Source organism: Protopterus annectens, chromosome 11.part0, assembly GCF_019279795.1.
Source record: "Protopterus annectens isolate FY-2018-M chromosome 11.part0, PAN1.0, whole genome shotgun sequence".
NCBI classification, from domain to species: Eukaryota; Metazoa; Chordata; order Ceratodontiformes; family Protopteridae; genus Protopterus; species Protopterus annectens.
This window is the reverse complement of record NC_056745.1, coordinates 422,436,686-422,459,598: the sequence shown is the minus strand read 5'-3', so window position 1 is coordinate 422,459,598 and position 22,913 is coordinate 422,436,686. Positions and strand designations below refer to the sequence as shown.

The 22,913-nt window shown below is 43.6% G+C and overlaps 1 protein-coding gene across 1 annotated transcript in view; it reads left to right on the top strand.

Annotated features, from left to right (window-relative positions):
* The window catches only part of UHRF1BP1L (UHRF1 binding protein 1 like), a 2,202,923-nt gene that overhangs the window by 1,032,875 nt on the left and 1,147,135 nt on the right, over positions 1-22,913 (top strand). The window contains exon 8 of the mRNA XM_044087916.1: positions 7,651-7,831. Coding sequence (XP_043943851.1) covers positions 7,651-7,831 — 181 coding nt within the window. The remainder of the gene's footprint in view (positions 1-7,650; positions 7,832-22,913) is intronic.

Below are 22,913 nucleotides of genomic sequence, written 5' to 3'. Positions count from 1 at the left end.
TCCCCATGCTGGCATCCCTGCCTGTCCCCAAGGGTGCTGCCTTACCTTTTTTCGATCCCTTCTTTCTCAGCATCTGTCTCAGCCAGTGAATTTCTCATGGTTCTCTGGTTCACAATTCCCATGCTTCCTCTTACCACACTTCATATGAGAAAGCTTCTGTGGTACTTCAAGTCAGTCTGTAGAACATTGCCACCTTCTGGATTTCTAGGTACCTTTGCTTTCTTTTCCTGTCTCAAGCTTGAGCTTTAGTGGTAGCCTTCTCTCAACACATGGCTTCTTTTCCATCTCAGGAACTCTTTATGGATGCCACAGATGGGGGTAAAGTGCCTCCTCTGTCCCTCTTAATATTCAGAGTCTCTGATCTTCTCAGAGATCAGACCACAGCAATATAAAGGAGATGAGGGCTCTGCAGGCTTTAAATTCCTTCTTTCATCCCAGGCCCCTCAAAATTTTCAGAGACGATACCCACAGTGATGGACTATGTCAGTAAGCAAGGCGGCATACTATCCTATCTTCTTTGCATACTAGCTTTTCAGGTCTGTGATCTAGCTGTCCATTGTCAAGTGGCTGCTTACATTCCCTCGAGTACAATCCTAGTGGCACTCTTTGAATGGGTCCAGCACACAAGCTCACAAATGGGTACTTCACAGAGATCTGTTCTTGGATATTGTCTATTGGTGGGGTATTTCTCAGGTAGATCTTTTTGCCATCCCCCTGTATAGAAAACTTCCTCTGTTCTGTTTTGGACTCCCAAGTCCTCTGGTTTGGAAAGTGGATGCCGTTTTTTCCTTTGAAGGGGGTGTTTCTGTACACCTTCCCTCTCCTTCCTCTATTACCGTAAGTCTTGCACAAGATCCAGCAGGACTCTCCCAAATCTTGCTAATGTCTCCCTTTTGACTCCAACAGCACTGGTTTCCCCTTCTTTTTCACTTGGCCAGGAAGCAGTTTTCTGTGTGGTGCCTCTCTCGCCATCAGGATCCCTTATCTATGGAGTTTCCTCTGGGTTCTCTCTTATTTGTGTGATCTGCTCCATGATTTGTTGGCATATTCTTCGGTTAAAGTTCACCTATCAGCAATTTCTGCTTGTCTGTCCTTGACTCCTCCTCTGGCCTCTAGGTTTGAGGTCAAGCAATTTCTTATGGCCTCTAGGTTTGAGGTCAAGCAATTTCTTAAAGGTGTCCTTCATATTGGCCTTCCCTAAAGCCTATTCCACCTTCCTGGATCCTTAATTTTGTACTTGAACAATTGACTCAGGCTCCTTTTGAGCCTGCCTCTTCACTTCCTTACAACATTGTACTTGGAAGTCCGTTCTTCTTTTGGCCCTCACTTTAGCCAAGAGAGTGTCAGAATGTCAGGTTCTCATGGCTTTTCCTCCTTTCTTAGTTTTCCACAGACAAAAGTATCTCTTGGTACTAATCCTTCTTTTATGCCCAAGGTGGTCAATGAGTTGCCCTTAATCAGTCTATTCATCTTTCTTCCTTTTGTTCCTTATCTGCAGTCTGGCAGTGGCAGGGTTCCTCACACCTTGGATGTGCATAGACAGCTCAGATGTTATTTGGATAAAACTAAAGTTATTCGTATAGATGAACAGCTTTTTGTTTCTTTTTGTCCCAGAAGTTTAGGTTTGGCTGTCTCTAATCAAACCATCTCCTCCTGGATTTCTAAGGCTATTTCTTTTTGTTACTTCTTTCATAGTCGAGTGTATTTCTTTGTCAGTAAAGGTGCATTCTACCAGGGCTTTTGCTGTCGGTGTTGCTTTTTTCAAGGGTCTGGATATCTATTCCATCCTTGAGGCTGCAGCCTGCTCCTCTGTTCATACTTTCACTAAGCATTGCAATTTGGATGTTATTGCCAGAGCAGGCTTTGGCAGGGCTATCCTGCATGGGTTTGTAGAGAGATCTTTTGGACCTTCCTCCTCCTAGGCTTCCTGTTGAGCTTTTGTACTCTGGCTTAGGTAAAAAAGACTGCAGCAGTGATATGGAAGGACAAAGTACAGTTTTGTAAAATCTTACCATAACTGTAAGATGTCCTCCTCATTACTGTTGCAGTATTTGCTTCCTCCTACCCCCTTCTGCTCTATCTCTTGCCATGTATTTTTCTTGCCTTCCTGGCCAACTGGCTTATTTTCTTTATCCTTTTTCTCCTTCTGGATGCGCTTGTTTTCCTTGCCCCCAGGGGCATTCTTTTCCTCCTATTGCTTTTTCAGTTGTGTGCGTGTCCACTTCAATATGTCAGTTTTATGCCCCACACCTTGCATCACGGATGACACCTGTAAGAACTAAAGGCTTTGGTAAACTGGCCAGATGTTGGACTAGCCTTAGCAGGAGATCCCTTTGGTAAAGAACAGTGAAGAGGAGGACATTTTCTGTTATGGTTAAGATTTTACACAATTGAATTTTTTTGATCTGGAAAAAACTTTCTAGTTGCTATTACCTCAGCTTTGGGTGTGTCTGAACTTCAAGCATTGTTTTGCAAGCCTCCTTGCATCATCTTCTGCAAGAACGGGGGTGCCTTTATGAACTAATCTGTCTTTCATTCTCAAAGTTGGTACTGAGACATCTCTTAACCATTGCATCAGTGTACAAGTTTTCTTCCCAAATTTTTCCAATAAAGGAGAATATATGCTTCATGCGTTGTATGTGCATCACCAGCTACATTTCCATCTCCATCGTACTAAAACATTCGGACCAGCTTTTTATCTCCCTTCCAAAGTCACCATGTTTCAAAAGTAACCTTGCTTAAGTGGTTAGCTGACTTTATTCATAGGTAAGTACTAGGCTATCTGCCCAAGGGCATTTATAAGCCTAGCCAGAGTGTGATGGCTTTTGCCACCCCCTTAGATTCGTTCCCTGTGCCTCTGACCAGCAGAACCATTAGTTCCATGCGCCTCTGTCCAGCAGAGCCACTGCAGTGATCCCCGGGGTAAATGGTCTGTTTCCCATCCACCCATCAAGGTTTCTCTTGATGAGTGCTAGTGAGGGGCTCTGCCTGATGTATATTGAAATCTTGTTCCAAAGCATGGGGAGTCTCTGGGTCAGGACTCTGTCCCTCCAGCACGTCCTATTTATCGTTGTGGTAAGGTTTATATCCCTAGAGCGTGTGGCTCTCGGGGATTTGCTTATTTTTAGGTAGAGCATATCCATCAATTCTGGGTTGGACATGGCCTTGTATGTCAAACAGAGATCACCTCTGAGTAAGCGGTATGCAACCGAGTACAGTTGGAGTTTCTTTAGCCGTGCTGCATAGGTTATCTGTTTGAGGCCAGTAATCCTCTTGGTGAGGTACTTTTGTGGCCTTTCCAGCTGTTGCAGGTGTCTTGTAAGGTACATCCCAAATGAGGTGTTGTATTCTATAATGGGTCTAATAAGTGATGAGTAGAGGCACAATAACCTCCTTTGTTCTGGATGAGAGCCCTTTTGAGATTAGGTGGGCAACGTAGAAGGATTTTCTAACCACCTTGGCAATATGATTATCAAAAGAGAGATTGCTGTCTACTTCGGTCCCCAGATCCCTTATTACTTTTTCTGTATTTAGGGGACTACCACCTATGTGGTAGTTCGCGGGTACTTTGTTTTTTCCAAAGGGGATGACTATGCTCTTTTTGGCATTCAGCTTGAGACCATGATTTTGACACCAGGTATCTGTGTCAGTGAGACCCTTCTGGAGGGTGTCTTTATCAGCCGGAGAATCAATTATGGTCCCTAGTTTGCAGTCGTCTGCGAACTTGGTCAGCCAAAGTCCTCCTGTGCTTGCCTGTACCTCTGAGAAGTATATACCGAACAGCAGGGGTCCTAGGACATATTCCTTATGTATATAAGGAAAAAGGCTTGATACCACCCAGACCTGTCAAGGCTGACTTTACTAGATCTTTCTACTGCCTTTTTCTCAAGGGCCTCAGTTGATGATATTTGTGCTGTTGCTGCTGCCACCTAGTGTAACATTCACACTTGCATTTCTCATTGTAAGCTGGATTTGCTATCCAAGAATAGGGCAGCTTTTAGTTCAGCCTTCCTCTGAAATATCCTTCCTTGAGGCCATTGTGAGCTAATTAGCTGGAGCCACACTCCTATCTGTTGAGGGACAGACAGAACAGGCATCAGATAAGAAAGTTATGTACTTACCATAACTGTGGATCTGTGTTCCCTGTTTCCATCCTTCCTCAAATCTGCTCCATTAGTCCTCCTTCCATTTCATGGAAGATTATAGACAGTGTACTTCTTATATGATATAACCTGCCCACGACCAAGGTATTACACACTTACAGCTCCAGAATAGCGCTTGACTGGATTCTTGTGTTTCCTTCAGTATTTTCAACTTTGGTTGTGTCTTTGTTTGCAGAAAAAATTTGTTCCGAGGTAGTCATGGTGGCAGGAGGGGATTACGGGCAAGGGAAGGGGCCTGAGCTGAGGCTCCTGAAGTCTGATCTGAAAGCCATCTGTTGAGGAAGGAAGGAAACAGACAACACAGAACTATTGTTATGGTAAGTACATAACTTTTTGTTTACAGGACTACATTTCTTTGAGGAAAGATAGACTTAGCTCATGTAGTAGTGGATAGTAGGTGTGTTTCTCTTCAGATACTTTTTATTCCCCGTCATACCCAACCAGCTAGCTGCTCTGCCTACATTGTGCCTAGGTAAGAAAAGTTACCTGGATCTGCCACTGGATGGATTAGCAGTTGCTGCATACGAAGTTGAAGTAAAACAATAAAGCTTTCCTGCCACCATTCCCTTTTGTTACTTAATTGGAAAAAAACGTATGACATCCTGTATATTTCAGCAGTCTAGGAAACAACGTCACTTGTTCACTTTTACTGCAGTAGAGGGAAAATTCCATTTAAAATTTTATTATGGCACCTATATAATCATTTCTATCTTTGATAAATAACATTTTATTGTTGCTGAAATGTTAGAATGTGGAGGAAAAAAACTATTTCAGAATATTGAGATATACCTAACAGAAATTATTTCAATATTAAAATGTCTAGCTGAGACATTCAGTTCTTACCTTTATTGTATTCGTGCAGCACTGTTTTACTTAGTTTATTTCCTCCTGTATGACTGTAAAGATAGGTTCCAGAAGCCTATCTACCAATCTTGACCTGGAATAATCAGATAATTTAAAAATTAACTAACAAATGAGTGAAGTAACTGTAAGGGTATATTAATTAGATTTTAAGTGCTAATTTATTAATATGAGGATTTTGGTTAGTGTTTTTCTGAATTTGTAATTATTATTCCTGGAGAAGGTTGTACTACCTTTGTCATATTAAGAAAGAGCAACCAACTCTTTTTTGTCTTGTTTAATTAAATATACATTTTTTGGAATTATAATTATTGGTCCTGGAGTAGTTCATTGTGCTAACTTTGTGTTTTGCTTGCTGATTTTGTGGAATCTAGTTTTAGTCTACTTACCCGTTCTTTTTCAAAAATTAAAAGTTGAGTGATGTATGATACATAAGGGAGCCCTGTGTTGGAACAGTGCATGGAAGATGCCACTGTTTTTGTAAGTTCTGGTTGGGAGGAGACACAAATAATATTGGTAGAACCATAATATTATGATTTACTGTTTCAGGGGCCTCTCCATGAAGATATACTGTTAAAGTAAGGGTACTTAAAGACAGCCGTAGTATTTACTTCCTTTCTTGATCACAACACTAAGTCTGAGAGTTTGCCTAATAAATATTGTCTAAAAAGTGCTATTGTTGAATTTTTTAGCAGCTTCAGACCTCAGATTGAAGTATTCTTAAGATTCATTAATTAATTTTGCACAAGCAGAAAACTATAACTCAAAGTGGAAAGGGATGATGATACAGAGGTAAAGCTCATGAAACAAGGAGAGACTGGGATTTGGAAGACCCTTCAGGAGAATGGCAATAATCATGCACAATATTATATTCATAAAGTAGCAGAAAGTGTTTTAATAACTAAGCCAACATGGAATGGAGAAAGGAGATTCTGCTGATAAGGATGACTGCAATTAGGGATACCGACAATAGGCAAGAGGGGGCTGGAATTTATTGGAGAAAACTGACAAAGGATCCAAGGTATTGGGAGCAAATGACTAGAAAGGGAAAGGTAATGGGATGGGAAGACACCAAAAATGTATTTAGAATGCAGGTTAGAGATTGCCTTCCCTATCAAGGATTGATATCAAAGTACAGGCAAATACAATATTGATATCAAAGTACAGGCAAAGAGAAAGATGTAGGGGGATCCTAAATGAAAGACCAGCACAGGTAGAGTTTTTAATAGAATCTAGAACAGAAGCTGCCATTAAAAAAGGAATAATTAGTAGAACATATAAAATATTGCATGGCCAGTATAAGAATCAGAAGAGCTTAGAAAAGATTCATAAGAAAGATCGGATAAGCAATTCACAAAGAGACAATGGGGGATATATGTATATCTCCCAAATATGTAACATAGTCTAGAAAATTTAGAATCTTTGCTTGGAAGTGTTTACATGGGCATTTTTATACCCTAAGTAGACTCCAAATAATTTTTCCTTGGGTAGACCGCAAATGTTGGAGGTGTGATGGGGATGAAAGAGGTAACTGGGAACATATTTTTGGGAGTGTAATGAGCTGGCAGACTTTAAGATTCCCTGCAGACTGCTCTGTCAGAGATACTGGGTGGGCCAACTGGTGTAACTAAGGAAATCTTTTTGAGCTATGATACAGAATCAGAATTGCCTAGACATAGTAAGGCCTTATGGAGTCTAATTATGGTGGCTGCCAAAAAAGCAATTACTAGAAAATGGAAATCAAAGCCTAAACCAACTTTACTGGAAGTAGTGAATACAGTAATAACTGGGATCTTTAGAAAAGGGATGGAGCGAAGTACATATTAAAAAATGGGAATTGTGAGAACAGTTTATGCAGAGTAGGAACGAGGTTTTAAAGAAGGCAGGATTTGAATACGATATGTAATACTTAATTGACAGTGACTGGATATATTATAAGTGATTCATGATATTTGCAACTACAGCTGTCTCATTGAAGTCTGGGATGTATAATATTTGCAGCTTGATGATGGTTTGTTTTTCATTTATACAATAATTTAATAGATATATTTTTATTTTAAAAAGATTCATTAATTTATTGCACAGTATTTTGTCCAAAAGTAGGCGGTATATTCTTATACAAAGTTGTTGCATAATTCCCCACCACTGGGGTATCATCTAAAGCAGTTCAGTGTTTGGCTAATGCTTTTGCCTCTTTGGTTCATTTGTCAAGCTGATGACCTACTTGGCTTTAAGCAACTTGATTTGCCGTACTTCTCCTTGAGTGCATTTAATTATGTAGGTATGTTTGCCCTTCTGTGAGTAAGTAATTTGATGTGCTTACTTAATATTTAATAATGGAGTTGTCCTGGAAATAGTTTGCACTGAAATAAACTTGTCATTTGGAGCAGGAGGCACGTACTTTGTTTCTGTAAAAATTGTCCTCTTAGCGGATTTGTCTTTGTCAAAAAGTTGCTGTTTTTACTATCTGCAAAGAAGTTGCACTCCTTAATTGTACATAGATGAAACAGTTAAACTTGTGTGGAAGTGCAGGAAGTGTTACCAGCTGTACTTTTACTAGTTAGTAGACCTGTAGATGGCTACATTTGTAAGCATCATTTGTGTAAATATTTTAATTGTTTTGCAGAGTTCAACCACAACAACAAGCTCTCAGCAGGTTAAGGCTCCACAGAGTACAGCACCATCTGACCAAAATGATGCCATTGTAAAAATGTTCAATGCTTTTGATGTAAAGGAGACATCTCATCACTTAATCATTACTCATCTGGATCTGCATATATGTGATGATATTCATGTTAAAGATCGAGGTACTGTTTTGAAACTCCCTTTGTGATAGATATAGTGAATTACTTTTTTACATTATCTTCTTCAAATTTGCTGATGTATTTATAACAGAAATAAGCCATTTGCCAGCACAGAAATTAACCGTTATAGGTGTGTGATGTGTGTGGATATGTATGTACACGCGCACATAAATATATATGTGTGTACACACATGTGTACGTATATATAAATAGACATATGTATGTATGAACTTTGCAGTTAACCATGTGCTTTATCAGAATCCCTGAAACAGAAAACCTTTCGTGTGCCCAGATGTTATAAAAAAGCACCTGTTACATGCTAGACTGTGTGACTTCAAGGACAATTAATTTAATTGCAAATGCTCAATATTTTGTAATTATTGGACTACTAACTATATAAAGCTGTTCAACTAAATCAAGCCACATATAATTTTTTGATGCCTTGCTATACTGTGATTAAAAGTCATGCCATACTGTGCTGAAAATATTATATTCTGTTCTATTATGTGTCATGTATGCTGCAAAGTTGTGATCAGTGTTCATCTTGTTTGCAACACTTTATTAACCAGTGTGGCAAAACATATGCAGTTAACAAAGTTGCATGTTTCTATCATCTCAGTGTAAGTAGCAAGTGGTGTAAATATAATTGGCTTCTGTTTGTTGAATATTGTGAGCTCATTGTAAACCTTAGATGATTATAGTTTACTTGGTTTTATGAGTGTTGCTCTACCCTGAGTCCAGATCTTGGATGAAAAAGGTCAGACTTGACCAGTCCCACCTGTGTGTTTAACAAAGTAAAATAAAGTGTAATCATAGCAAAGGCCAGACTGACCTATGTGGTTAACAAAGTGAAATAAAATAAAATCACACCAGACAAGTATAGCATGTAATTTTAGCACTGAATACTGGAGATTAAAATTAACTGTTGTCAAGCTGTCTCAGGCTTTGCTGCCTTCTCAAAACAATAATAGTAATGTAAATTATCAATTGATAGTGATTAAGCACATTTTTTCACTTTGAACTGACAAAAATTAGGTTTTAAAATGAAGAATGTGAGGTTGTTCAATCTCGCCTTCATTCTTACTGATGGGTTTGGAGCCGAACATCGGCTCCGATTTGGCCAAATAGCAAAGCTCGAGGTCTCTAACAGCTTGAGGCCAAGCCCTATCCCACAATGCACCACTACATACTCCAGATATAGTTTGCTGCTGCAACTGATGAGGTATTCTTTACAGCTCTTCGCCGTTTATTGGATAGATATGTGAATTTTGGAAAAAAATTCTACCTTTTTTCTCTCTATTATAGTGGTTAGGTTAGTAGTACTAAACGTGTTGGTTTGTTGTCTGTTTGGACTTATATCCAGTTGGATAAGTTTTCTTTCTTAGTATGTTGATACCTGGGCGTGGCCCTGTTATTTTAGTTAAGGTCGTTGGCCTTTTGTGGCAGTACAGAGCTCTATCCCAGCCTGGTTAGGCTTGCTGCAGTTTTTTTTTTTGCACCTTTTACTTTAGCCAGTTAGGCTTTTGGCTGATTTCTTGGCCGTTTTTGTTTTCAGACTTGAGACTTTTTGCTAATACTGTTAACCGGTTAGGCTCTTGTTGTAGTATTGCTGCTGTATAATAACTAGTTTATAACCCATAGGCAGATAGATATATTTGTTATTGGACTTATTTGGATATAACTGTTATTTGGACCAGAATGTCAGAGAAGGCTAAATCGGGATTGCAACGGTGTCCCAAATGCAATCAGAAAATGTCAGTAACGGATGGTCATTCCACATATGTGTACTGTCTAGGGGAGGTACACTTGCAGGAGGTTTGCTCCATTTGCCATAGCTTTAGTGCCAGGGTTTTAGCTGAGAGAAAGCATAAGTTGGTTGAAAGGGGCTTAATTAAAGCAGCCTTCCGGTTGGATTTGGATTCTGCTTCCAGTCAGCCAAAACCATCTTCTCCTGCATCGTCATCTGGTTCGACACCAAAGGGCTCTTTGGTCCCGAAGTCATCTAAGAAGGCTACGGTCTCGGCTCCAGTGCTATTAGAACTGACCGTTCAGGTTGCTGGTAGGAGCCGGTCCCCAGTTCTGGAACCGGTGTCTCCTACCTTGAGGTCCCCTATTCTGGGGTCACCGGCTCTGTCAGTGGTATCTCCTCGGCCTTCTAGACTATCTGATTTGGATATGGACCGAGTGGTGCGGAGACTTCTACAGGACCTGATGCTTGCAAAAATTCTGTCTGTTTCGACTCTTACAACTTCGGAACTGACAAAGTCCTCTCCTATTCTTGTTGCTTCTCCTCCGACTACACCAAGACTTCGGAGCTGGAGGAGGCCAGTCAGTCGTTGGTGGAGCCTTCAGTGCCAACACTCACCTCTGAGCTGTCTATACCGACCACCCTGATATCCTCTGCTCCGGTAATGGAATCTGGGAGCCAACACTCTCCTGTTGGCTCTTGGGGGGGGGGTTGAACCGATCTGTTGGTTCCGACTCTTCTTCTTGGGGCATCATCATGGATGAGTTTGGCTCCTACCTTGGGCTTAGAGCTGGCAGTTCTGGTGTGGGAGGAGTCCTCGGTGTCTTCGGACATGGGTGCTTCCTCGCATTGGAGCTGTGGGGCCTTTGATTCCATGAGGAGGGCTTTGTCCCCCAGGACTTCCACAACCTCTGATATGGCCACCTCCTCCTGAGAGGCACCTGCTTCTTTTCCACTACCACAGGTTCCAGTAAGCAAAGGGACCCAGAGCCTCAGGATGCCCCCTTGTGGGAACCCTGCTCTTCCGAGACTTCCCCAGAGATTCCCACTGAGGAGGTCCCTCGGAAGAGGCTATGCAAGAGGAGACATCTAGATTCCCCTCAGGAATCCATCACGTCGGACACAGATTTGGAGGAATCGGAAGGGTCTCCAAGGTCCCCCTCTGAGGATATTTCCTTCAGGGATATCTTTGAGATCCTTAAGCAGAGGGGGGACTGGCAGCCCTAAAACCCTACCGAGGATGAATCGGAGCTCCTGAAGGTTTTTGGGTCTCAACCCTCCACCTCTTGGGTGTCTCCGCCCTTTGATGAGTTAATGGATCTGTTATCTCGAAGGGTGTGGGAGTCACCAGATTCTATGGAGCCTGTTCCTAGAAGGCCAAACAAGTACATATCAGCACCCCATGGCAACGTCTTTTTATCTAGACCCATACCTGTTGATGCCAGCCACTAAAAAGGAGATGTCTGAGACTTCTACATCTGTTCATCCTCCTAATAGAGAGTTTAGGATAATGGACAGATTCAGGAAGTGAATGTTCAGTTCGACGACCTTTGCACTTAGGTCATTGAACTACCTGACCCACTTCACACGTCTACAAAGAGATCTCCTCAAGGAGCTTGGAGATACTTTACAGGGTGCAGTAGCCAACTTAGTGACATCTCAGCTTGCTACCCTCAATTCTATTGTAAACTTGTCCATGCGCCTTGTGTCTTATGCAGCTGATGGAACGAGTAGGGCTGCAGGTACAGGAATTGATCTGCGGAGACATTCCTGGATGCGCTTATGTTCTTTTGTGGAACCCTTTAAGTCGTTTGTGAATGCCCCTTTTTGATGGTTCCTCCTTATTTGGACCAAATAAAAGAGACACCCTCACCAGATGTGCGCAAGACGGTAAGACTCTGCCGTTGGAGTCCATTTTTCTACCCCTACTAGACCTTATCCCAAATGTCAACGGAGTGGGAGGATGCATTTCCATAAGAGCCAAGGAGCCTTTCTGAACTTACAAGGTGAAGCCTCCTCCAGGGGCAGAGGGGGAGGCAATGGTGGAAGATGCCCATGTGGCAGAGGGAGTCCGCAGAAACTGGGTGACAGGGATCAGTTCCTTGGGAAACCCTATCAGCGCTCCTGAAAGGAGGCCTGACTGTCCTGCTCTGGAGGCAGTCTGGGAACATTTGTCTTTGTACCTAGGCACCTGGCTAAATATCTCAGAAGACTGATGGGTACAAAACATTATATCCAGAGGATATTCCATCCCCTTTCACTCTTATCCCAGACCAACAAAAGGAATCCCAGACATTCCACCCAGTGTACGGGATGTAGCATCCGTAGAGGTCCATTTGTGGTGAAGACGAAGTTCCGGATGGTCACGCTTCAGTCCATTCTCCTATTTTTAGGGAAGGACGATTGGATGTGCTCTATCGATCTACAGGATGCGTACTACCATATCAAAATGGCCAGGCCATTCAGGGAGCATCTATGCTTCTGGCTGGGAGCCAGTCATTTCCAGTTTTGGGCACTGCCCTTTGGTCTCACTACAGCCCCCAGAGTGTTCACTAAATGCATGGCAGTGGTTATGGCTCACTTGAGGCATTCAGGAATCCAGGTGTTTCCTTACTTGGATGACTGGTTCCTTTCCGCCCTCACCAGGCATCTGCTTATTCGGGCAAGGGACGCTACCAGGGATCTATGTTCACAGCTGGGCATTACGATAAATTTAGAAAAGTCTGCCTTATTGCTGTCGCAGCGACAGTCTTTATAGGAGCAGACTTAGACATGGTCAGCATGTCCCTGAAGCTCCCTGCCGAAAGGGTTATTGTCCTCCAACAATAGATTGTGGATCTCCTGTCAAAGCGAAACGTACCAGCATCACAGATTCTCAAACTGCTCAGCATGATGGCAGCAGCAATTATTGCAATACCCCTTGCGAGATCCCACATGCGCATTCTTCAATGACTGCTTTTCACACAATGGACCTTTCGGGAATTACCGACTCTTGCAAAAAAGACCTTTGCTGTTGGCTAACGTTGGAAACAGTGACTATGGGCCACCCATTTGTTCTTCCCTCTCCAGTCACAACACTGACCACGAACACCTCCCTGATTGGGTGGGAGGGCATTATCAGGGATGGACAGCCCAAGGTACTTGGCAGGCTCACGAGGCTCATTTGCACATAAACATCCTGGAGATGAGAGCGGTTCTGCTAGTGTTTCAAGACTCTCTTCCCCTAGGCACGATTGCAATACAGTCAGACATGTCAGTCGTCTGGTACATCAACCAACAAGAAAGAACCAAATCCTACCCCCTGTGTTGAGAGGCTCTGAGATTATGGAATTGGGCGGAGACCACCCAGCGTTTTCTGATTGCAACACATATCATGGGGAAATTATCGTAATAAAGGACAGACTCAGCAGAGCTATTCTGCTGCCTCACGAATGGTCCCTCAAGAACGAAGTAGCAGAAATGATTTTCCGCAGATGGGGCCAGCCTTGCTGCAACCTTTTTGCCACCTCCACAAACACCAAGTGCAGCAACGACTTTGCCCTGATCCCTCAACAGGGTCAGCCACCGAGGGACGCTCTGGTCCACGATTGGCCTCTGGGACTCCTTTATGCTTTTCCCCCTTCCCGTTGATTCCCAAAGTATTGCAGAAAGCCAGTTTCCTGGGCAGGGCACACATCTTAATTGCCCCCTATTGGCCTCGTCAAATTTGGTTTCCCTTTCTGAAGCTCCTCTACTAGAGGAGCCTTGGATCTTAGACCCAGTGCCGGATCTGTTGACCCATTTGTCAGGCGCTCTTCATCCCTCTCTTCAGTCCATCAAACTGACAGCTTGGCTGCTCCAATTCCCAGAATAGCCAGGTTCCAAAATCTGTCAGAAGCACCCCAACATATCCTTTTGTCGTCACACAAATAATCTACTAGGAAACTTTACCTCAGTAAGTGGAAAACGTTTTCCATTTGGGCACAACAGAATAATTTTGACCTTTTCCAGGCATCTATAATAGATATACTGGAATTCCTAACTAAACTATTCATTGAAGGAGCTGCAGCAGCAACCATTCAAGTCCAACTTGCTGCTATTTCTAATTTTCATTTAGGGGCAGCCGAAAATGGTAACATGTCTCATAAGCTGGCTAAGGCTTTTTTGAAAGGTACTGTGCACTGAAAACCACCAATCAGATCTCCCATTACTCCCTGGAACTAAATCTAATCTTCTCCAGAATTATTCTTCCGCCCTTTAAACCTGCCTCTTCTTGTGAGCTGAAGTTTCTTTCGTGGAAGACTTTATTCTTGGTGGCTATTACATTGGAACGTAGAATTTCAGAATTTTGCCTTTTCCATCAAACCGCCCTACCTAATATTTCATAAAGATAGGGTTTCCCTCAGGACGAATCCATCATTTCTACCCAAGGTATGTTCTGAATTTACACTGAATCAGACTATTGAGTTACCCGTCTACTTTCCTAATCATTCAAACCAGTTGAAATATATGCTTCACAAACTTGATGTGCATAGACAACTTCGATTTTATTTGGACAGAACAAAAGATCTCAGAAGGGCTGATCAGCTGTTTGTCTCCTTCTCAGATTCAAGAAACGGTACACCTGTGTCCAAACCTACCTTATCGAAATGGCTCTCTGATTGTATCTCATTTATCTACAGTAAAGTGGGTATTGCATTACAGAACAAGGTCAAAGCTTATTCTACAAGGACGGTTTCTACTTCTGTAGCCTTCTTGACCAGGTTGCCTATAGATTCTATTTGTGCAGCTGCCACCTGGTCAAATCCACTTACTTTTATATCTCATTACAAAGTGGACATGGCCTCTAGGGACAGAGCTTCATTTGGATCTGCTGTCCTGAAACAGGTACTCCCGTGAGCCACCCAAAATTGTGGTGCTGGGGACACTACCCATCAGTAAAAATGAAGGCGAAGATTGAACAACTTCACATTAAGAAGTTATGTACTTACCATAACGTTCCATGCGAGTTGTTACTCTCGCTTTCATTATTATGACCCTCCCTCCTACCCCCTTCCTGTGTCTGGAAGCACGAGAGTTATCACTTGGTTTGGTTTTGGTTTTCTTGAAGAAGTTTCCTTTTACCCTGGATGTATGCTTTCCTCGAAATCTGGGATAGGTTTCTACTCTAGTTGGCAGCAAACATGATCTGGGGAATGTAGTGGTGCATTGCGGGATAGGGCTTGGCCTTGCGCTGTTAGAGACCTCGATCTTTTCTATTTGACTGAATCGGAGCCGATGTTTGGCTCCGAAAGCATCAGTAATAATGAAGGCGAGAGTAGCAACTCACATGGAACGTTATGGTAAGTACATAAATACTTATTTTTATCATTGTAGAGTCACTCGTGTTGACTTTCTATTCATATGCTGCAGTATCCATTACCTGAGAGAGTCTGCCTCCAGCTGACTCATCTTTGGTAAAATGGTTGTATGTATAAATGCTACTGCGAAGGTATGAGCATCGGCCCTTAATACACTGCATATGTCTGCCATAAGCAGATATCTGGTATAAAGCAGATGTTAGCACACACCTACCTCAGAACTTTTCTGCTGCCTGTTTGACTGCCAGCTCCGGTTGTCGCTCACTTTGGAAAGTGACCTTGTGCTTTGTTCGAGTTCATATAAGTATCCATAGGGGTTTTGTTAACTTCCTTGATACTGTGTTGTGGATTAATGTCAGGTAGAAAGGGCAAGTGTTGGTGTGGAAGACAGATTCCACATAAAGACTCACACAAGCTCTGTTTATTCTGTCTAGGCCCAGACCACAATCATACCACTTGCAAGATCTGTAAGGCCTTCATTATGAAGACCCTTAGGAGCCATCTTGTTGCTCTTAAATTATACTTAGAGAATTAGTGTTTAAAATGCCTGGCTAGAGACATGGACGCAACATTGCTTCAGAGTAGCCACTGACCAAAAAGGCCAAGAAGCCTCTGCCTGCTCTTAAGACTGCGCCCTCTGTTCCGACCGTTCCTCTCGAGGCCAATGAAGAGACGGAGCTGGAATCCGTAGACCTTCTACTGATGGGTATCTGAGGGGAAGCCATTAAGGAGACTGCCAGCATGTCTCAGAGGGATCTGGAGGCATCTAACCCAGGCACCAGGGGGAAACCATGGCTTATTATCTCCAAAGGCCTGCATGGGGTTTCCCAAATTGTAGTTCAAGAAGATGCTATCTCAGACGTCGTAGAGTGTTGTCCAATGTCTGGTCCTCCTCCACCTCTCCACTGTGTCTTAGACAACCCCCTACATCGGAGGCCTCAAAAAAGAAAAAAAAAGACCAAACACATTGTTTATTCTTAGCAGACCATGCCATCTGATCAAGTGCCTGACTGGCAGGCCTTTACCCGAGGCCTCTATAATGTTTTCATGGCCTTATGTCAGACCCTCAGCCTCCACTCTTAGGAGTAGGCCTTTGGCAGATATTTCTTCTGAGGATGACGAATCTTCAGGGGATGAGTCCCTTACATACACCTGTCAGATTGCTTCTCCACTGGGCTATGCTTCCCCAGAGGAGTAGTCTAATGGAACTGATTGCCCTGTGGAAGGCATCACCTTTGAGGAGTCCATTGTCCAAATGAAGGACTTCTTTTAATGGGTCTGCAGTCTGGTATCTGATACTCAAAAGAAGTACTATGACCTCTTGCAAATGGAGTCCTTTAACCCGTCTGATGTTCAACCTGTTCATCCTGCATTTTTTTATGCCTTTTTTTGCTGCATCTGAATCTCCAGACTCCCCACCCCCAGTACGTAAGCGCCCTGACAGATTTTATAAAGTACCAGAAGATGCCAAATTCCTTTTCAAGGCCCCTTCTGTAAAACCCATCCATTATGTCTGTTGCTGCAGATAAAACTTCTAAGCTTCTTCCCTCTACTTCCTTGCTCCTTTCTGATAAAGAAAGCAGGGTTATGGAGAGCTTAGGGAAAAAAGTTTATAACTCTGCCACCTTAGCTGTTAGTGCCATAAATTATCAAAGTCATAAGAACAAATATTCCTTGGACCTATTGACAGATGCCATTAAACAGTTTAGTGAGTTACCTGACGCCCCCAATAAGGCAAAAATTGCCAGCCTTTTGAATTCTTGCAGTCAAGTTACCAGACGCAATGTAAAGTGTAGTTATGATGCAGCAGAGGCCTCAGCTAGGACAGCTGCATCAGGGCCGGTCCACAGAAGATATTCCTGGCTCAGGCTGCAGCCTTTGCCAGATGACATCCAGGCAAAATTAATAGATTGCACCCTTAAATAATAAGGCCTTGTTTGGCTTAGCGGCTGCAGAGCTCTTTAAGGCCCTTCAGGTGAAGGGTAAAGAGCTTCAGGATTTCAAGCACATATTTATGTCCCACATTCCCTGATGTTCTTCGTGTTTCACTGTTGCAGTCATAACTGTAGGGTGCTCCTGCCGGCAGGCAGCCCGAGGTCGGCCAGAATCCCAAAGTCTGGGTCCGGCGTCGGCTGTATAAGCTAGTATCCTGACGTCAGTACGCCTTGGTACATAGCCCCAGCCGACGCCATCTTCTCCAGTCTTTCTTGCCGTGCGGTGGAAAGCAGCTCGCAAAACGTTGGTTGGCGATTTTCGAACAGCATTCTTGGTTTTTGTCGGTCCGAAGTTGTTACTTCTCTTCTCAAAGCTAAGTACCCCGTTGGGGAATCTTTTTCTTGTTCCTCCGATATCAGAAAAAGTTAATAATTGTATAGCGTGTGGGAAACAAATACCTCATAAAGATTTCCACTCTTACTGTCTACCTTGCTTAGGGCCCTGACCACGACGTTTCTTGTTGTCGGTTCTGTGCCAGGTTCAACTCTCGTACTATCAAACGCAGGTACGACTGGGCTTTAAATTATTTTGGCAGACGCTTCAATTACAGAATGTCGTCGGATACTACCGGAGTTCAAAAGAAGCGCAAAGATAAAGACAGGCCTCCGAGGTCCAAACAGGACTCGTTGCAGCTGGAGCCAGCGTCCGGTTCGGCTGTCGTCAGTGAGGCGCTTTTGCAGCCCCTGTCGTCCGCCGCTTCTGAACCGATGGCCGATACGGACTCCCATGGGGAGCCATCAAGGCCCACTATTTTAACTGCTGCAGGACCTTCGGACGTCGCTCCTTCAGATGGGTCCGGAACCGCTGTGCAGGTACCGGCTTCTGAGGGGGTTTTCAGGCCTACTCACATTACTATTTCAAAGGCAAAGGCAAAGACAAAGACTCCTAAGTCTAAAGTTTCAGCTCAAGCTGCTTCTGAATCCACTCCCAAGACACAAAAACAATTATTGAGGATGGCTGAGGACTTGCTTACAATGATTAGGGGTTCTCACCCCCCTCCTGAGAAAAGACCTCGACAGGATGTAACTCTGGATTCTTCTGACCAGGCCTCTGTCTCTTCTGTTTCTTCCTCTGATCAGGACTATTCCTTCCCCCCTTATGAGGATTCGGATGCTGAGGAATCTTTGCCCTCGGCCTCTCCGCCTGAGGATTTTTCTTTTGGGGAAACCTTGCATGAGATGAGGGAACATTTTCATTGGGAAGGACAGGAATATTCTGCTTCCAAAAAGAGGCTTAGAGAATTTCTTCTTCTTCCTCAGCATAGGCCTTTAGCTATCCCTCCTGTTTTGGACATTGTGGATGATGCTTTTTCTGAGGCTAATTTGAATCCTGATTCCATGCCTCCTGCTCCTTCTAAGCCTGATAGATTTTATAGGGTTCCTGACTCTCATTTATTTTTATTTAAAAATCCTTCTGCAGACCCTGAAACTATTTCTCAGGGTTCTAAGGCTGCTAAGGTTGCTACTTCTAAAAATCCTATTCCCTCTGAGAAGGATTCTCGTGCTTTAGACAGGTGGGGCAAAAGGTATATACTTCTGCTACCCTTTCTGTAAGGGCATTAAATTGCCAGTTTCATATGTTTAAATACCAGCAATTTCTTTTGTCTGTTTTAAAGCAAAAGCTTTCTTCCGTACCTGCTTGTGCAGAGGATAAGGAACTTCAGGATGTTTTGCATGCTACTGAACAGGTTAACAAGCATAGCTTACATTGTGGTTTTGATGCCTTGGATGCTTCCTGCAGGGCTGCTGCCTCTGGTACTGTGATTAGGAGACATGCCTGGCTTCGTGAACAAAGTTTGCCTGAACAGGTTAAGGCTAAGTTATTAGATGCCCCTGTTCAACATGATGTTCTTTTTGGTTCTAAGGCTGAGGAAGTTATTAAAAAGATGGAAGAAAAGGCAAAGTCCATGCAGACTGTAAAAGATTTCTTGCAGGTTCAGCCTCCTAGATTTTCCAGGAATTGGCCCTCTAAAAATTGGTCCTTTCCCACGTCTGACAGGCCTCAAAGGGGAAGATATAGACGCTCCAGAGGTCGTGGTCAAGGTCAGACCTTGTACAGATCTAGACAATGGACTGCTTCTTCACCTAGAAGGGGAGAAGACAGATCCCAATCTCAAAGAAAACAAACTCAATGACTCTCTCGGTTGGGCTTCAGGACCTCTTTACCTGGACGCCCCTCTCGGAGGAAAACTGTCTCTTTTTTACAGGAATTGGACTCATATTACCCAGGACAAATGGGTATTGGATGTGATTTTAAAAGGTTACAAGTTCCACTTTCACACTTTGCCAAGGACTCACGGTTGGCCAGATCTGCCAAAACTTCAATGGTCAGAGGCCTTAACTCAAGTGGATGCTCTTCTGGCCATGAGAGCCATAGAGCCTGTTCCAGTCTTGGAAATGGGAAAAGGATTTTATTCAAGGCTGTTTCTGGTTCCCAGAAAACAAAACTCTTGGAGACCTATTCTGGACCTTTCTGTGTTAAACACCTTTTTGGAAATTCCAAAGTTCAAGATGCTCACTCTGCAACAGTTACTTCCAATGCTCTCTCAGGACGCCTGGATGGCGACATTGGACTTAGGGATATGCAAATAGGCTTCCTTTATCAGACAAGAACGCAGGAAATTCCTCAGGTTCAAGGCAGGTTCGAGGCACTTTCAATTCTCTGTTCTGCCCTTTGGTTTATCTACTGCGCCCAGAGTCTTCACCAAGTGCCTGGCACCAGTAGTGGCTTACTGCAGACTTCAGGGGATTCAGATTTACCCCTATTTGGACGACTGCCTTATTCAGGCAGACAGCAAAGATCTTCTGCTTCAACACCTAGACTTCGTTCAACATCTTCTCCTCTTACTGGGATTCTCAGTGAACATAAAAAAGTCACATTTGATCCCTTCTCAACAAATGGTATTTTTGGGAGCCCTCTTAAACACAACCTTACAAAGGGCCTACCTCATTCCAGAAAAACAAACTCAGCTGGCTTCTACTTTCAACACCTTGGCAACTCTATCTCAGCTCACTGCAAGGAAATTCCTGCAGGCTCTGGGCTACATGGCTTCCTGCATTCTGTTGATTCCAAACGCAAGGCTTCACATGAGAAAGCTTCAATGGTATCTGAAAAGTGTATGGTCACAGCATTATCACGATCTGGATATTCTGATTCCTCTGATCCCCTGCCTCCAGAAGGAGTTCCTCTGGTGGTCCAGGGCATGCATTTTGAACGAAGGAAAACCTTTCCGTCTCCCTCAACCTACTCAAATCCTAACCACGGACGCCTCGGATTATGCTTGGGGAGCACATTTTCTAGACAATTGCCAGCAAGGAACCTGGACAAACGACCATCTTCACTGGCACATCAATCTGAAGGAGATGTTGGCAGTTCAAAATGCCCTTTTGGCCTTCAAGCACCTTTTACAACCAGGGCCTCTGCTAATTCGCACAGACAACACCACGGTCATGTGGTACATCAACAAGCAGGGGGGATCTCATTCTTACCCCCTTTGCAGACTGGCTATGAGTTTATGGGACACCGCTCTAAATTTGAATCTGCATCTCCAGGCTCAATTCATTCCAGGAAAACAAAATCTTTTAGCAGACAGCCTGAGCAGAAACATTTCAGATCCTCACGAATGGATTCTAGACACCAACTTGTTCAAAAGGATTACTGCGGTTTGGGGATGTCCCCAGATAGATCTGTTTGCATCCCATCTCAATCATCAGCTGCCTCGCTTTTGCACCAGGTCCTTCCACAAAACAGCATGGAGAGTGGATGCCCTGTCTTTCAGTTGGAGAAGTCTGTCTGCATATGCCTTCCCTCCTCTTCCTCTACTGCCTCGGGTACTACTGAAGATAAAGCAGGACAAGCCCAAGTTCCTCGTCTTGATTGCTCCAAATTGGCCTCGACAGTTTTGGTATCCGACTCTAAAGCTCCTGTTCCCGGGGCCTCCTTGGATTCTTCCACTGAACCCTTCACTTCTGTCCCAGCATCAGGGTCAGTTACTACATTCCAACCTCAAGACCCTTTGCTTGGCAGCTTGGCTCTTCAAAGGAATTTGATTGCCTCTAGTCTTCCCAAACAAGTTTTGGATGTTCTTTTGGAAGCTAGACGGCCTAGCACTAGGAAATCTTATGCCTCTAAATGGAAGAGGTTTTCTATTTGGATGCATTACCGAGGTTCTGATCCTCAGGTTCCTGATCTCTCCTCTATTTTGCTTTACCTTTCGGAGCTTTTATCTAAGGGACTTTCATTTTCTTCCATTAAGATTCATGCTTCTGCTATCTCTGCGCATTTCAGTTCTGATCCTCCTGTTTTTTCACATCCTTTGGTGAAGCAGTTCTTGAGGGGGGCTAAGAATTTGCGGCCTCCAAGGACCCCTCCGGTCCCTGCCTGGGATCTTAATTATGTTTTAGAAAAACTTACTTTGCCTCCTTTTGAGCCTGCTGCATCTTCAGATATTAAGTTTCTATCTTGGAAGACTGTTCTTTTGTTAGCTTTGACCTCTGCCAGAAGGGTCTCAGAGTTGCAAGCTCTTATGGCTGTGGAACCTTACCTTATTTTCCATCAGGACAGAGTATCCTTGAGGACCAATCCTACTTTCATGCTTAAGGTGATTTCAAAGTGGCCTTGAATCAGACAATTCACCTTCCTACTTTCTTTCCAAATCCTCAAAATAAAGGGGAAAGGATTTTGCATTCATTGGATGTGCACAGACAGTTGAGATTTTACTTGGACAAGACTAAGGATTTCAGAAAGTCTAACCAACTGTTTGTTTCCTTTGCCTCCAGTTCACTTGGAAAACCTATTTCTAAACAAACCATTTCCAAATGGATTGCTTATGGGATCAGATTTTGTTACACTCATCATGGTAAACAGTTTCTTGGAACCATTAGAAGTCATTCTACTAGAGCAGCTGCTACTTCTACAGCTTTTCTCAGAGGAGTACCTACCAAGGATATCTTGGAAGCTGCCACTTGGAGTTCAGTGCATACTTTTTCCAAGCACTACAATCTCCCTTTGTTTTCTAAGTCTAGGGCAGGCTTTGCCTCCGCTGTCTTGCAGGGTATTCTTGCCTCCCCTTCTTCTATCTAAAGCCTCCTCCCTCTCTACACTGCTTTGGGATTCCACCCTACAGTTATGACTGCAACAGTGAAACACGAAGAACATAGTACAGTTGTGTACACCTACCATAAATGTAGATGTTCGAGTGTCTTCACTGTTGCAGTCGGGGTTTCCCTCCCTCCTATCCCCTCCTCTTCTCTCTTTTGTGGTGTATTTGTGTTTCCTTGTTGGATTCATTTTTGATTTATTGGGGTGTTCTGACATCTAGGGCAAGAAAGGCTGGAGAAGATGGCGTCGGCTGGGGCTATGTACCAAGGCGTACTGACGTCAGGATACTAGCTTATACAGCCGACGCCGGACCCAGACTTTGGGATTCTGGCCGACCTCGGGCTGCCTGCCGGCAGGAGCACCCTACAGTTATGACTGCAACAGTGAAGACACTCGAACATCTACATTTATGGTAGGTGTACACAACTGTACTTTTCCAGAGGAACTACCTGGCCAGAACCTCCTTTGTGAGAAGGCCTTCTAAACACCTATCTTCCAAAGGGAAAAATAACCTCAGGAAGCAGACCCCTTCCAGGTCTTCACCCCGCCACACTAGTTCAAAAGCAGCCCTTACAGGCCAAACCTGATAGTCTGTGACTACCAGACCCTAAGTCCAGATACCACCCCCTCCCTGTGTCTTGTCCTGTCCCTTCCTGCTTGGAAAAAGATTACCCAGGACTCTTGGGTCCTTTGTGTCATAAAACAAGGTTATTTCATGGTCTGGGAATCCAGACCATCATTAAAAGGTATTCCTCAACCCCCACCCCACCCCGAGACCAAATGGCTTCCTTTCCTCCAGTTTTACACACCCTCCTTTCTCAAGGCACTATTCAAGAGATATCTCAAAATTTGAGAGGGAAATGTTTTTACTCCAGAATGTTCCTGGTTCCCAGGAAAGAAAGTC